Genomic DNA, 15,189 nt, shown 5'->3' with positions numbered 1-15,189 from the left:
CTTTTTTTTTTTTATCACGGGTATAGAAGAAAATTGTAATATTTAGATTAGTCAAAAAACCAGTTGACCAAAAGTAAATATTATAGAGTAAAAATTAAGATAAAAATGTAAATCATATGGAACTAATGGTTATCTTGATTCATTAGAAATTGAACAAGTTAGAAATTTTATTCATTAGAAATTGAATAAGTAAAAAAATTTCTCGTTGAGTTATGTACTTGCGTCATATGCATACCAAGACCCTAAAATAGAAGCCCGAATACCAAGACCCAAGACCTTAAAATAGAAGCCCGAATACCAAGACCCTAAAAGAGAAGCCCTTTCGAAAGAATCTATTCAAGAACAGATGGAACTTTGGAAAGAATCTATTAAGGAAGAACATTTTTTACCTCAAGATCAAATATAAAATAAAACAAGTAAAGTATAAATAAATAAAATAAGTAAAGTATAAATAAATTTTATACCTTTAAAATGTTATAATTTAAACGTGAAATAACTTATGAATAAATAAAAATTATATTGAAATTAAACACGAATATTACGGATAAAGATGTAATGAAAATTGAAGTAAAAACTTGTAAAAAGTATTTTTCTTTATTTTTAGATCTGTAAAAAATTTTAAAATAATTTTAATTAGTAAAGACATAACCAAAAGTATTAGTAAAAGAGTACCGTTTAAAAAATAATAATTAAAAAAAAATCCACTAATCTAACTCGAGAATAGATAATAAAAAAAAAAATATATATATATATTTTTCTCTAATCCAACCTACACAAAATTAAAAAAAAAAAAAAAAATGGAAGAGGGAAATTAATTTTTCAAAAAAAGAAAAAAAAATTAAAATTAAAATTTAAGATGAGTTTTGTACAATCTCATTAACCTAGTGGCCAGTGCGGCCCAAAAAAAAAATCAAGCGTGACACGTAATCTTAGGCACGTGTGAATCTCAATCAAGATAACTGCTTTCTATATGATTGCCACGTGGCGGAGAAGGTGACGTACCGCTAATATAAATTAATTTTTTTCACTCACTCTCGCGGATTGCATTTCGAAGCGCGACCCTTTTCGCTCTAAATCTTCGAGCCTTTCTTGGCCACTCTCTCTCTCTCTCCTCCCGATTCCATTTCCATTATCTTTTCAACTCTGCTTAGCTTCTATCGCCATCGACCTCTCTTCTCTCTGCAATTTTTGATCTGGTGGTTACTTTCTCTCGCTGGCACTGCGCTCGCCTTCTACGGATCGTGCTGTATCGGATGATTTATGTATGTTCATTTCTTGCATTTTTGGACAGTTTTTTTCTTTTTTGTGGATTTGGATGATGGGGAGGTGTTCGGTTAGGGTTTTAGGTTTTCGAATGGTTGTTGATATGCTTTTGGCGGGTGGCTTTTGATGGATTATTTTGAATTGGGATTATTTTGAATTGGTTGTGATGATATGGAATTCTTGATGTTTTCTGATTTCGTATGGTGTACCTGTCCGTTTTTTTTTTTTTTTTTTTTTTTTTTTTTTTTTTTAATTACTTGGAGTGAATTAGTTCTTTTTTTTGGCTGATTTTACTTTGAGGTATTTTGCTTTGAAATTGAGTTTTGAGGATTGGTTGATGAGATTGGGTAGTGGAGGATATTTTTCTTTTGGTTCGAAGGTTATGCGTGGCCTTAATGGGAGGTTGAATTAATCTTTACGAATGATTATTGGTGTATTATGGGTCTTTTTCAATTGTTTAATTCAACTGTGATGGTCGTGAAATTCTTGATGTTTGCTGGTTTTGCGCCTTATTGCTACTTTCTATGCTCGAGTGCAATTTTTCCTTTTCCGTTGCCTCATTTTTTCTTCAATGTCTTTTGCGAAAAGCAAAATTGATGAGATTGATAGTGAAAGGTACTTTTTTGTGCGAAGCACCTGCGATGTGAGGTTGAATTGATCTATTCATTTTGATTCTGGAAGGTGTGTTACTTTTCCTAGAAATCCCGATACGTATTTACTCGGTGGTGTGGGAACGCGTATTTACATAGGTTTTTGAAAGTAAAAAAAGGATTGCATGCCTAATCTTTACACTTCACAATGTACAGCTATGACATAAAAACATTATGATACCTAATCGACAAAATGCAAACTTAGGCTAATGGGGATTTTAATGGATGGAGGACAAATCTTCTTTTCGAAGTTGGAAGTTCCATATGATTTCTTTTACTTTTATATGATTTCTTCTGTTTATGCTTATTTATTAGACAACAGTAGGGTTTGAGGTTGTCTCGAGTGTATGCCATACTGCATTCCTTGAGGCAATACTGTCAGTCTCACCTCGAAGATGTGCCCCAAATGCGTTTTGGAGCATGGAGTTTAGTAAATTGTACTCGCTTACACCCTGGTTTGTCATTTTTATGCTACTCTAATGTTCATACCCCCTGCACTTAACAATTTGTGTGTAACCATATAAAGTGTAAATGGACTTGAATCGTTGGGGTTGGATAACAGCATGTAGTAAACTGCGATATAGTTTCTTGATTTTGAAGATGTACTTTGCTCTAAATGCAGATGCTTAAGTTTCTTCTTAAGAATGATAAAGCACAACATGTGGACACTATTTGATGCTCACATACCTAGCGAAAAATTTATTATGTGTAATGTTAGTGCCGTAGTCTGGTCAACAATCTTGTTTCTGAGAAATATTCAATGCGAGGAATGCTAAGTAGTCAATTGGACTCTGTGATAAGCAAAGTGGAATTGTCATTATCTAGACTGGTTGTAGTTTCTTCCAATGACCCTTCATTAGTTCAATTTCTGGTAGCTTTTATTGTCCGAATCTTCTCATCCGCCTAAGAAAGCTACAATGACACACGAAGAATTTGTGAAAAGTAAGTGATCCTCCAAAAGTTATGCAAATGTGACTAGAAAAAATCCACACCACTTTCGAAGTCATGACTTTTTGAAAGGAGTGCCCCTTCAGGCTTCTTCTTTTTGGGTGAGAAAAGAGAAGGAAGTAATGAATTTGAATCTCAATTCATTGGCTGTTTCTAGGATGCTTGCTCACTACTCTTGGAAAGAGGTGATAGTCACTTTAGAAGGTTATTTTGTGTCCAAAAGTTTATTAAATCCATTCATGGATGAAAAGGCTGTTTTTTTGAGAATAAGTTTAGTTGATAAGTGGAGGTTTGTTTGGTTGAAAATTCAGTATTGGTCCAACAAGAAACATTCCTATTTGGAGTAAGATAAAGAGCTACGGAGGATGGATTCCTTTAAAGAATCTACCTTTCCCATATTGGAAGCTTTCTTTCTTTGAAGCAATAGGGCAGAACTTTTGTGGTCTGTTAAGCATTTCCTCCCAAACAATTAATCTCTTTGATAGTTAGTTGCGGTAATAAAAGTAGAAGAATATATTTGTGGATTAATCCAAACAAAAGTTGAAGTTGGTAATGTTTGAAAATTTTCCCACAGTTTTGGTGATTTGTTGCATTTGACTGTCTTAGCATGAAATGTCGGTTTCTTGCATGATCATAATCAACTACCATCTTCATAAGGTGTTATTTCCCGTGGTTTTATTAGACCAACTTCTGATGGAAGTGATTTAAACTAAATAATGAAGTGAATGCCCAACGATCAAAGATTAAATACTCTTTTATTGCCACATATTCAGAATTTTATACCAGAAAAAACTCATGATGAATCGTTGTCATGGCTTCAGAATCTTTCATTTCTATTAAGTTTATTCAATTTTCGATGCCTCTGTTATATCCTCTGGTTTCATTAAATGCAAGATAGGTCTTGAAAAAGTAAGTTGGCTAATCTAGATTTTATTGAAAATGCTTGCCTACACATTGTAGTTCCCCCAATCCAATCAGCTTCCCTTCTAGAAAAGGAGTCTTCGAAGCAAACATTGCAAGGCCTCTCATAATTTTGTTAATTTGTCATTGTCATTGTCATTTTCCATTTTAGGTTCAGACTTAAATCTCAAAAAAATTGTACTGCTTTCTCCTGAATTTTCAGATGTTCCAACATCTTCCTTACCATTTATTGACTCTGAGGCTGAATCATTAACCAATGTTTTGAGAAATTGGAAATTTCCCCGATAATCTTGAACAGGCATTGACTCTCCTTTTTTGGACGAATATGATGTACTTTCTTTAAAGAAGATTTTTGAGTGGAGTCTACCCTCTTGATTCCTAAAAAGATTTCATTTCTTGTTAGATTTGCAGTCTTTGGATGTGTGAAATTCTGCCTTATTCATCTCAGATAAAAGTTCAGTTCTTTTCGTTTAAACCTCATTGAAGATTCTTTTATGGCTTTTAGAGGTCTTGGAAAGTTTCGAAACAGTCGGCTCTTAAGTTTCTTTTTCTGTCCAATATTCTTTTTAGAATAAGCAGGTTTGTTTGTATAACGATTGATGATGGTTGAGATCAAGTTTGATGAAATTTTGTTCTCGGCTTTTTTCTTAGAGATGATCCAAGAGTGTAGTGCCAGAAATTTTTATTTTCTGTGAATAGTTTCTTAAGAGATCCTCATTGAAGGTTATTGCTTGGCATTTTAGAGGGTTTTGGAAGGTTTCGGGCTTGCATTAGTTTAATGACTCTTTCAAGGTAAGAAGTGTATCTTCTGAAATATTTTTTCTTAGCTTCATTTTCTCGAGTTGCTTTTTTGAGCCTCAAGCACTTAGGTCTTTGTTGTACTTCCTTCCTAAGAAGTTTCTGCCTTTTAAACCGGGGTGGGAGCTCTTTATGGCCGATTTTTGGCTGTACTTTTGTTTGCTTTGCTAGTTATTTTTCATCTTTTTATCTTGTATTTTTACTACCTTTTCCTTCCTTACCTCGAAAGTGGTTTCTTTTATAAAAAAAATACCTGACAATCAATTTGGACAATCTATTTGGAGGGACTGGAAACATGCTGAGAACTGCAGAAGGATTGCTGTCACTTCCTGTGAAGCGCAAGCCATCGAGTGAGCCTTTTAACTCTCTCTCACAGCAGGCTTCATTGCATAATAAGCGAGTTGCACAGATGGAACCTCGATCATGGTTGCAACAAGTATCTGGATTAGCCAAAAGACCTCCTTTACAAATACCAAAGAATGTCCCAGCTCCCACATCGATGCATTTCCCTGCAGGAACTAAGAGAAAGGTACAGCAAATAGAATCACATCCAACTAAAGTTGTACATCAACGTTCCACTGCTCCCAAATGCCAGAGTGCTCCAGTGACTCCAACTTCCAAAATGCAAAATGAGCCGACTGGGTCTGTGAGATCAAAGATGAGGGAATCCTTGGCTGCTGCATTAGCCTTGGTATCGCAGCAGCAAAACAAATCTTCTAATGATGAAACAAATCCTTTAACTGAGGCTGAGAAGTCTGCAACTCAAATGCAGGAAAATGCTTTAGCGTCTGATCCAGCTATTATTGTTCATGTATCTGATGACTCAAAGAAAATCTTTTCCGAGAAGTTAGATTCTGTTGGTCTTGAAGATAATGTAGGAAGGATGTTAGATAAGAATTTGCTGTGTGTAAATGATAGCGATTTAGAGTCATTAGGATATGATGGACGAGTCTTTCAACCAAATAATATTTTGTCTTATGAAGATATTTCTTTTGGGGATAACTTTTTTATTAAAGACGATCTTTTACAAGAAAATTCTCTCTCTTGGGTACTGGAAGCTGATGTAGGGCTAGCTGATAAAAAGGTAATCAGAACTGATGAACTTCAGAAGATTGATGTTGGTATAGCAAATCAAAACCAAGGATCAAAACCAGTACAGAGTCCTGAGTCTTTGGCATTTAAAATGGAAGAAGAATTATTTAAATTATTTAGTGGTGTTAATAAAAAGTACAAGGAGAAAGGAAGATCCCTTTTGTTCAACCTGAAAGACAGAAATAATCCCGAGCTGAGAGAAAGGGTTATGAATGGGGAAATTACCCCAGAAAGATTATGTTCCATGACTGCCGAGGAACTTGCATCTAAGGAGCTTTCTGAGTGGAGAATGGCCAAGGCTGAAGAACTTGCACAAATGGTAGTTTTACCCAACTCAGAAGTTGATATCAGACGTTTGGTAAGGAAGACGCATAAAGGTGAGTTTCAAGTAGAAGTTGAAGAATACGATAATGCCTCTATCGATGTTTCATCTGGGGTTTCTACGTTTTCTCAGAGTCAACGTAATAAGAATGAGACTGTAGGTGGATCACCTGATGAACCTGATACAATTATGGACGAGTGGAATATTTCTGGCCAGAAAAATGGTGCATCTGACAAGGATGAGTACACCTTTACAATTGCATCGACTGAAGGGTCTGAATTATTGTCACTGCCTCCGATCTCCTCCATAGATGAGTTTATGGAATCCTTTGATACAGAGCCACCTTTCAATATTTTATCTGAAGGTACTGGTAAATTGTCTCCTATTTTGGAGAAGGGTGAGCCAGAGCCTGGCTCTCAGTTGAAGTCTGCAGCTCATTCTATGGAAGGCGCAACTGATGTTAGTATAGACAAAAATGAAAATATTGAGTCTTATACAAAAGCAGACATTGGCTCGTCTTCTATTAGCCACATGGATTTGACATCTAGTGATTGTAAAACTGATGAGGACTTGAATGAAAATCAAGCTGGGTTAAGAACATCTGACAGGAATGATGGTACAGTATCTGGTGATAGTAATGCAAAATCTGGGACAGAATCTTTGGCCAGCACATTTAGTTTAGAATATTTATGGGATGGCATCCTCCAGTACAATATTTCGACAATGACTCCGGTCGTGGGTAGCTACATAAGGTGTGTATTTTCTCTGATTAATCGTGGATTTTACTTCTTTTGTAATTGCATTCACAATAATTATATATTTTTTGTTGGATATTTCTCTTTCATGATTTTACTTGAAAACCTCAGTAAGCTTAGTTTTTCCTTGCATTAATCAAGCTCCAGCATTTACATGTATCTGCATGGTTTCCACATTTCTTCATTTGGGCATTCCCATGTGACCTTTAAGTTTTAAGTGACAACTTTTGATTTAGTGAAAAAAATTGCCAAGTTTAGTTTTAGATATATCTTTGTGTTGAATGTTAGACATAGTTTTGTTGCATTCATAACGTGTTAACGTTCTTGGTTTCCATGATTAACGTGATCGAGAAAGGATTTGTCTTTACAGTGTAATCTAAATTTTACTTGCTGCCTTTGTGGGTTTCCTGGTTGGTTTTAATGTTCTTGATGCGTTCTTTTTAATAATTGCCTTGCTTTGTTGCAGTGGTGAAAGAACATCAGCGAAAGATTGGCCTAGCACTCTTGAGATCAAAGGAAGAGTTAGATTGGATGCATTTGAGAAGTTCCTTCAAGAGCTTCCATTATCTCGTAGTCGAGCCGTTATGGTATCTTTAGTTTATTTTTCCTGTACACATGCCTCTGACCAATTTCCCCCCCTAAAATTCACTCCACGGGACAAAAAAGAACAAATTAAAAGATGAAAGTTGCCAAGAAAATACAAATGCATTCGTTCTCATTTTCATGCGCTAGCATTCTGCCTCTTGGATAAATCATACGTTCAAAGTTGTCGATCATTATTCCGTTCAAAGCACGTATGGAAAGTTGCTTGGCATATCAGAAAAGTGTCAAATCGTATAAATAAACCCAACAATCTTTGGACTAATAGTACATATAAACTCAACAATCTTTGCACATATGGAAAGTTACTTGGCATAGCAGACGGCGTTCTGTTTTCCAATTGTCATTCAATTTTGAGTTCTACTTTTTGAACCAAAAGAATTACCATTGTTCTTATGATTACGTATTACCATTGTTCTTGTTTCTGGGTTTTGTTGAAGATATTAATTTCCATATTCTTGCAGGTTCTTCATTTGGATTTAAAGAAAGGTTGCCCGGAAAGCGACCGAGCAAATCTTCAAGAGGTAATGTATTAGTAGTAGTCTCTCTTGAGGTTTCTCCAAGTAGGTTTCAGCCATTCTGCTGTTGTGTTTATACTCGGAATTCTCAAATCTTGTAGGTGGCGGAGTCGTATGTCGCTGATGAGCGAGTTGGTATAGCGGAGCCTGGTTCTGGGGTGGAATTTTATTTTTGCTCTCCACACGGACGGATTCTTGAAATGGTTGGCAGGATCCTTCTAAAGGAAAATAATGAGTTACTTAATGCAATTGAAAATGGCCTAATAGGCGTCGTTGTATGGAGAAAACCCCAATTAACTTTAATGTCACCAAACTCAACGTCACTCCACAAACGCAGTTCAAAAAAGCAACATTTTAGCTCTAGAAGACTGCAGGAGACACCAAACTTGAAAGCTAATGATGTTTCCCCTATGCCTCGAGGCTATTTTCCCGTCGCCAGCGATTATCCTCTGACTGAGGAGGATGATGCTGATGGCGAAGATGATGTCCCGCCTGGCTTTGGCCCGTCAACTACTCGGGATGATGACGATCTTCCTGAGTTTAACTTCTCTGGTTCTGCAAACCCTCCTCCCCAAGGACTGTCTAGGCTGCCCTCATTTCAGCCAATTTCCCGAACTTGGTCTCGGCCTGTAGAGAAAATGCGAGAGATTGTGCAAAAATATGGGCAAAGCGAAAATGCCTCTAGCGGAAACTGGCAAGAAAGGGGCTTCAGTTCAGTACCCATCCAGTCGTGGAATGACGACGATGACGATGACGACATCCCGGAATGGCAACCACAAGCAGCAGCAGCAGCCTCAAGGCATCGAATGCCTCCTCCCTCGCACTTGCAGCAGGCTGTGCGCAGGCTCGGGCAGCCGTCACTGAGGCCTCATTATGTGGTGAACCAACAGCAGCAGCATCTGGGGCAGTTGTCCCAGTTGGGTGCTAACCAGCAGACCGTGGGGGGCCGCCTCCCCTTAAATGCAAATCAACAAGGGACATGGTGGGTTCCTCAGCAAGGCCACAACAACAACCCCATCAATATACATTCTTTTAGCAATTTAGGTGGTAGTCATAGTGGTAGTGGTCAGTTTTATGGAGCATTTGGGCGATCAACGCCTTCCAACCCTTCAAATAACAGAGGGTTTTGAATTTTTCCTTCGTTTAAAGGCAAATTATTTGTTTATTTGTTCCCTCTCTTTTCTACTTTTAATTTGCCCTTTTAGCTTGTCTTCTTGTTTCTGTTGGTTGTATTTTTCAAAATCTCACATTGATTCTAAAGCTTAGGACCGATCCCAAGGGCGTTCCTTTTACCTTTTTAGAGGTAAAAAGCGATTTTCCTGTTCCTTTTTGCTTTTCAAAGGTAAAAAGCAATTTTTCTCTTTCTGATTGAACTCGGTAAAGCTTTTTTTAGGCAATTGAAGTAAAAAGGAAGAAAATCGAGGCATTATAAGCATATTTCTTTGGAGTATTATTTGAGGATAGATACAAAATATAAGGTTATATAGCTTACAAATGAATGGACATTTATGGTTAAGTTACAAGAGCCCACACCTAGATTTATGAGGGCATATGATTTTCTAGACCCTATAGTTTTACAATCCATTACTATAGTTTTCACCTTTAGCAGATTAAATATCACCAATAATACCTTCTTTTTCTTCTTCATCAACCTCCCAAAGCGCGTTTAAGTCCTACTCGTTGCTCGAGGGTTAATCTCGTAGGAAATTTTACATCGAATTTGATCCTCAAATCGCCCCGGTTACCCGGTTCTCTTACGATTGGCATTCCCTCTCTGGCAAGGACAAGCTCGTAACCTGGACTAACAATGTCAATTACGGGTATCGACAAATTACGACCATCGAGCATTGTGACGTATATAGTGGTTCCACCCAATGCCTCTGCTAATGTCACCCTATGATTCATAATGATATCATTACCATCTCTCTTGAAAACTTCATGGGGCTTCTCATCAATAACAAACACCAAATCTGCAGGCAGTTGGTTTGGTTGTTCATTCCCCTTATCTGGAAAGGTGATCTTTGTTCCCTTCTTCCATCCGGGCTTCACATCTATTGTCAATATCTCTGTCTCAGGGACTTGGCGTCTGTAAAGTGTTCATATTATAAGAACATCAGAAAAGGATCCTATTGTTCATCTTAAGGTGAAAAGAGATGAAAAATTGCATACCCATTTGCATCAACAACTGTTCTTGAGATTTTCATCTTTCTTGTTGATCCAGAGTAGAGCTCCTCAAGAGTGCAGGGCAATTTGGTCTCTACTGGTGGGGGTTTCTTTGGTGTTACGTTTTCACTATATGTTCTGAAAACGTTTTCACTTCCACCAAATCCCCCAAAAACTCCTCCCTCTGATTGGTACCTCATAGACTTCCCTGGTCCTGATGAACCAAACCCAAAAGGACTGCTTCCAAAGAATTCTGCAAAGATATCCTCTGCATTCCTTGGATTAAACCCGCTCGACCCGCCTCCACCTCCGCCTCCACCACCGCCGCCTCCGTTTCCGTATGGGAAGGTTCCACTGCCTGGTGGTGGCATGTCTTTTAACCCTTCTTCACCATATTGATCATAGATTGCCCTCTTCTGAGGGTCACTCAACACCTGTTTACAAAACTGATCATACAAACAGTTTGGATATTGGTAGAGAAATGAATCAGAAACAAGTGCTCATCTGCAAAAGTCTAATTTGAACCACAAAATATCTTTAGTGTTCAGATTTGGAGCATTGGAGAGATTGAATGAAGATAGAACAGAGGGTTCTTTGATCCATGCTGGGTTCTTTCTTCCTCCTCCAGCAAACAACATTATTAAGAAATCATTACAAAACTTGTCTGATCATACAAACAGTTTGGATATTGGTCTCTCTGATCATACAATCATACAAACAGTTTGGATATTGGTCTCTCTGATCATACAATCATACAAACAGTTTGGATATTGGTCTATTAGTCCTAAAACAAATCCATTTGATCCATGCTAAATTTCCAATTATGCTTGTTGGCCATCTAATCGAAATACAAGAGATTCTTTCAATGAACATAGAGTTCCTAATTCATTTTCATTCTCACAGCCCAATCATAAGAAAACAGAAACAATTGCTAGAACAACTTTGTCCCTAAAGAGTAATAACCTGAATAAGAGAGAGATTAAACAACTTCTAGGGATTTAATAAACAAAGGAAACAAAATCTTGCCTCATACGCCTCGGAGATCTGCTTGAACTTGGTTTCAGCTTCTTTCTTGCTGTTGGGGTTTTTATCAGGGTGCCATTTCATGGCTAACCTTCTATACGCCTTCTTGAGATCGTCGTCATTGGCATTCCTGTTCACCTTCAATATATTGTAATAATCGACTCCCATTCTCGATCGAATCCAGAAACAACAGAAGAAATCAGATCCAATCCAATCGCTCAAAGTCCGTAGTACTAGGTCTCCTTCAATAAAAGACCCAGATCAAACGTTGAGCTTCTATAAAATCTTCAATTCGTCCCTCTTTCTTCCCTCAAACATAAAATTTCAAACGAAATGTACAGCTTCGGGCAAACATTTCGATCGATCCTTCGCTGCGGATTGAAAATACGAAAGTCAAACTTCTGAATCGATGATTCCGTTTCAATAAAATTGGACTGAGAAACTTCGATTTTGATTTTGATTTTGATTAAAAAAAAGGAAGAAAGTATATGATGATTCAGAAATCGCACACAATCGAGAAACAAAATACCTGGTGTTCGATATTGCCATGCACGTAGGTGGAGATTCATTTCGATACCGTGTTTGCGAAGAATGTTTGAGATTTTATATTATCCGAAACTCGCGGTGAATTTTTAAATTCTCGTTTTGGTTATTATTTTTTTCTTTTTAATATTATTTATTTTTTTCTCTTAGGAACTTAGTTATCTGAACAACATGTTACTAATTTTTCCCAATTGTAATAAAAGAAGTTATTATTTTGTTGGAGTATCCATGTTTTTTAAAACCATATCTTATCCGTGCCCTAGCTCATTACGATATATACCATTTTTTCGAGGTTAGCTCATTACGGTATATACCATTTTCTCGAGGTTAGAAATGTAAAATCTCACCCTTTAAAACAAAATTATGAACGTAATCTGGGGCCCACTTGAAATGACTTTCTAACGGTTTAAAATTACATTTGTCGAGTTTAAGAAAACATTTATGAACGTGACTCATTTCGATATATACCATTTTTTTGAGGTTAGAAATTCAAATTCTCGTAATCTGGGGTCCACTTGAAATGATTTTCTAACGGTTTAAAATTACATTTGTCGAGTTTGAGAAAACATTTATGAACGTGACTCATTTCGATATATACCATTTTTTCGAGCTTAGAAATTCAAATTCTCGTAATCTGGGGTCCACTTGAAATGATTTTCTAACGGTTTAAAATTACATTTGTCGAGTTTGAGAAAATATTTATGAACGTGACTCATTTCGATATATACCATTTTTTTGAGGTTAGAAATTCAAATTCTCGTAATCTGGGGTCCACTTGAAATGATTTTCTAACGGTTTAAAATTGCATTTGTCGAGTTTAAGAAAACATTTATGAACGTGACTCATTTCGATATATAACATTTTTTCGAGCTTAGAAATTCAAATTCTCGGAATATGGGGTCCACTTGAAATGATTTTTTAACGGTTTAAAATTACATTTGTCGAGTTTAAGAAAACATTTATGAACGCGATCTATGACCAATTTGAAATAACTTTCTAACGGTTTAAAAACACTGTTATTCTCTTAAAAGTACTTTTTTGAAACCATTCTAAACAGACGTTATATTATATACGTTACCGTGCATGGTTATATTATATACGTTACCGTGCATGGTTATATTATATACGTTACCGTGCATGGTTATATTATATACGTTACCGTGCATGGTTGATGCTTTTTTTGGGACTAAAATAACCCATCAATAATGCATCAAAATATTTCCATCCTTTCTTCATGGAAAAACACTCGTTTTGTGCATTTTCATGATATAAGAAGTTAAAGAGAACAGATCACACCAGGAAAAATGCAATGAAGCAATACAACATAATATTAATTCTGAATCAAAATAGTTCAGAAATCATGTGTGGACTTGAATCAACCAGCAAAAGCTCGCTATATTTCGATCTTTTTGATTGGCCGAAACGACGACGACAACGACCCCGATGCATATGAGTTCATGTAAGTATAAGGAACTATACAATCCTATAACCAAAGATGGTCCCTTATATCCCAAAGAAGAGTGTTTTCACTTATATGGAGCATCAACCCACACAAGTAATCAAAGGAAAAACACACTTCTCAAAACCAACAGACACTACCTAGAACCTGGATGAGGTACCAGGGCCGCCATTGGCACTCTTCATTCTGAAAGATGGTTGACTAACATCTGCAAACCCAGATTCCGAGATATCGCCGATGTCCAAGGAGTCCGGGAGACTTTGAGGGGCATATTCAAAATCAGCTGAATGTTTGTTCTAAGCATCAAATTAAACCAACAAAACAGTTAAGCAATGCAAATCCTAAGCATAAATCAATAACAAGTGGAACAGCAGTTTAAGATAGAAATCAAGAACAATAACGAGTATCGAAAGAGAGAACCTCGAGCTGGTTCAGCATGTCTATAGCAGCATCCAAGTCACCCTTATTTGCAAAATAGACTTCAGTAATGGACTGATCAGATAATCCAGGGAAACTTTCGTGAAGCAACTCTAGTTCCATGAACATTTCTCTACCAAACATCATCGCCATTTCAGTCCTTCGTGAACTTGGTCCATGAAAAGGGTGATTCTTCACAGCAGAAGCAACAGAACCAGGTGCCTTCTCGCCACGATGCATGTTTAAAAACGGGGAAATGTCGTCGTACTGAGGATTATAAATATGATGTTCAGAATATCCCGGAATGATAGCCCCAACATTTCCCCTGGAAGAGTTTTCTGGTATAAAAGTTTTGTTGGCCTCTCTCTTGGAGAGTGGAATGTAGGATGTTGCATATGGATTCAAAGATGATCCAATCGGCTTCATTGCTCCAGATACAGAAATGATTGGCACCTTGCCCTGTCGTTCCACCACAACAATTTAACCCAAAAAGAAAAAAATCACGAATGAAGAACACATATAATCTCATAGAACTTTCAAAGTCAATTCACGCATGACCTTCAAGTTCTGCATGCATCTAAAATTAAATTCAAAGGAGAAGAGGATATTCAGATCAAGAACATTCAACAGAGCTGCATCAAATAATCCGCTCACAATTTCGAACTTCTAGCAATTCGAAGCATAGGTCGCATGATCAGAAAAACAATATTAACCATATCTATGTTTCTTCACCAGAAGTTGACCATTTAACTTTATCGGAAAACTACGCCAATGAAGAGTTCATAAGAACTCCAAGACAAGCAAAGATCAAACCAACATCAGAAGAATCAAATCCTGAACAGCAAACCACTTTCAAAATCAAGTTTAAAGAAGAAAGTTCAAACATCCAAAGCTTACAAAGCGAAGAAAGAAAATCTCGATCACCACAGACATTAGAGTACCACAAACCATTACCTCTAAACCTAACATCAAGTAAGATTATCAAACCACCACAAATCAGTTGGATAACCGACATACATGCAACACCACCAGTTTAAAAAGCCACAAAACATCATCTATTTCACTTCACAATAAAAAAACTACATGAAAAAAACAGTGGTATCGAAAGAAAAACTCGAGAATTCAACGCTCATCACGACGATCGGACTTCCAAACAAGAAACTCACCTTCGGAGACGAAATCTCGATCTCGAAGACCGAATTTCAACAATAAGTAAAGAACTTACGAAACCCTAATCGCTACACGATTAAACTGAAGAGAGAAATGAGGCAATGATCGGAAAGCTGGGGTTCATAAATACGGAATTGAGATTGAGAAGTATCGAAGAAGATCCTCATGGTTGTGTTGGGTCTAAGCAGACTATATAAGACTTCTCACTTGAACCTCTTGATGATTGATTTGAGGGGTCTGTTTGGACACAGTGATAAGATGCTCTACGTGGTTGGAATGTCGCCGTTAACACTGTTGTAAAAGCATACGAAAATGTAACCGTCAGTTACGGAGCTTAGCCGCCGTTTGAAAACGGGTTGACCCGATACTGACCCGTAAGTGTTAAATTTAATTATTATTATAATTTCAATAAATTTTAAAATTAGACTTAATACTTTATTATTATTATGCCTAATCTTTGCCAAAATAAATTTACTTATTTTTTCCCCCAAATTTACATTAAATTTTTTTGGAAAATCCATTTTCATGAATGAATTTATTTGCCTAA

At 36.7% G+C, this 15,189-nt stretch overlaps 3 protein-coding genes across 4 annotated transcripts; 1 reads left to right on the top strand and 2 right to left on the bottom strand.

Moving 5' to 3' along the window:
• Positions 1-1,268: 1,268 nt before the first annotated feature.
• Positions 1,269-9,039, top strand: LOC111788088 (uncharacterized). The gene is made up of 6 exons (XM_087121024.1): positions 1,269-2,784; positions 2,948-3,204; positions 4,827-6,746; positions 7,216-7,336; positions 7,814-7,873; positions 7,969-9,039. Exons 1-6 carry the CDS (start codon positions 2,674-2,676, stop codon positions 8,995-8,997), a joined length of 3,498 nt encoding a protein of 1,165 aa, XP_086977150.1. The 5' UTR covers positions 1,269-2,673; the 3' UTR covers positions 8,998-9,039.
• Positions 9,040-9,293: 254 nt separating this feature from the next.
• Positions 9,294-11,672, bottom strand: LOC111788227 (uncharacterized). Of its 2 annotated transcripts, XM_023668508.2 has the most exons (4): positions 11,583-11,672; positions 11,057-11,424; positions 10,037-10,464; positions 9,294-9,953 (listed from the first exon to the last, which is right to left on the bottom strand). In XM_023668508.2, the coding sequence occupies exons 2-4, from the start codon at positions 11,219-11,221 to the stop codon at positions 9,515-9,517; spliced, it is 1,032 nt and encodes a 343-aa protein (XP_023524276.2). In that variant the 5' UTR covers positions 11,222-11,424; positions 11,583-11,672; the 3' UTR covers positions 9,294-9,514. The 2 variants fall into 2 exon arrangements, with proteins under 2 accessions (XP_023524276.2, XP_086977282.1); XM_087121156.1 differs by lacking the exon at positions 11,583-11,672 and having other exon boundaries at positions 11,057-11,536.
• Positions 11,673-12,901: 1,229 nt separating this feature from the next.
• Positions 12,902-14,837, bottom strand: LOC111788297 (polyadenylate-binding protein-interacting protein 5). The gene is made up of 3 exons (XM_023668622.2): positions 14,639-14,837; positions 13,476-13,931; positions 12,902-13,351 (listed from the first exon to the last, which is right to left on the bottom strand). Exons 2-3 carry the CDS (start codon positions 13,896-13,898, stop codon positions 13,196-13,198), a joined length of 579 nt encoding a protein of 192 aa, XP_023524390.1. The 5' UTR covers positions 13,899-13,931; positions 14,639-14,837; the 3' UTR covers positions 12,902-13,195.
• Positions 14,838-15,189: the final 352 nt, after the last annotated feature.

The sequence above is a fragment of the Cucurbita pepo genome, chromosome 2 (genome assembly GCF_057944985.1).
Source record: "Cucurbita pepo subsp. pepo isolate OVF chromosome 2, ASM5794498v1, whole genome shotgun sequence".
Classification (NCBI taxonomy): domain Eukaryota; kingdom Viridiplantae; phylum Streptophyta; class Magnoliopsida; order Cucurbitales; family Cucurbitaceae; genus Cucurbita; species Cucurbita pepo.
Note: the sequence above shows the minus strand (reverse complement) of the source record. Positions and strands in the feature narration are given on the sequence as shown.

What these genes read in the sequence shown, in the direction of transcription:
- LOC111788088 (XM_087121024.1), top strand. Translation starts at nt 2,674, where the DNA reads ATGCGAGGAATGCTAAGTAGTCAATTGGACTCTGTGATAAGCAAAGTG. An exon ending in CTTCATTAGTTCAATTTCTG is followed by an intron (nt 2,785 to 2,947) that starts GTAGCTTTTATT and finishes GTGCCCCTTCAG; the next exon opens with GCTTCTTCTTTTTGGGTGAG. An exon ending in CTCGTAGTCGAGCCGTTATG is followed by an intron (nt 7,337 to 7,813) that starts GTATCTTTAGTT and finishes ATATTCTTGCAG; the next exon opens with GTTCTTCATTTGGATTTAAA.
- LOC111788227 (XM_023668508.2), bottom strand. Translation starts at nt 11,221, where the DNA reads ATGGGAGTCGATTATTACAATATATTGAAGGTGAACAGGAATGCCAAT. An exon ending in AGATCTCCGAGGCGTATGAG is followed by an intron (nt 10,465 to 11,056) that starts GCAAGATTTTGT and finishes TTTTGTAAACAG; the next exon opens with GTGTTGAGTGACCCTCAGAA. An exon ending in ACAGTTGTTGATGCAAATGG is followed by an intron (nt 9,954 to 10,036) that starts GTATGCAATTTT and finishes AACACTTTACAG; the next exon opens with ACGCCAAGTCCCTGAGACAG.
- LOC111788297 (XM_023668622.2), bottom strand. Translation starts at nt 13,898, where the DNA reads ATGAAGCCGATTGGATCATCTTTGAATCCATATGCAACATCCTACATT. An exon ending in ACATGCTGAACCAGCTCGAG is followed by an intron (nt 13,352 to 13,475) that starts GTTCTCTCTTTC and finishes TTTGATGCTTAG; the next exon opens with AACAAACATTCAGCTGATTT.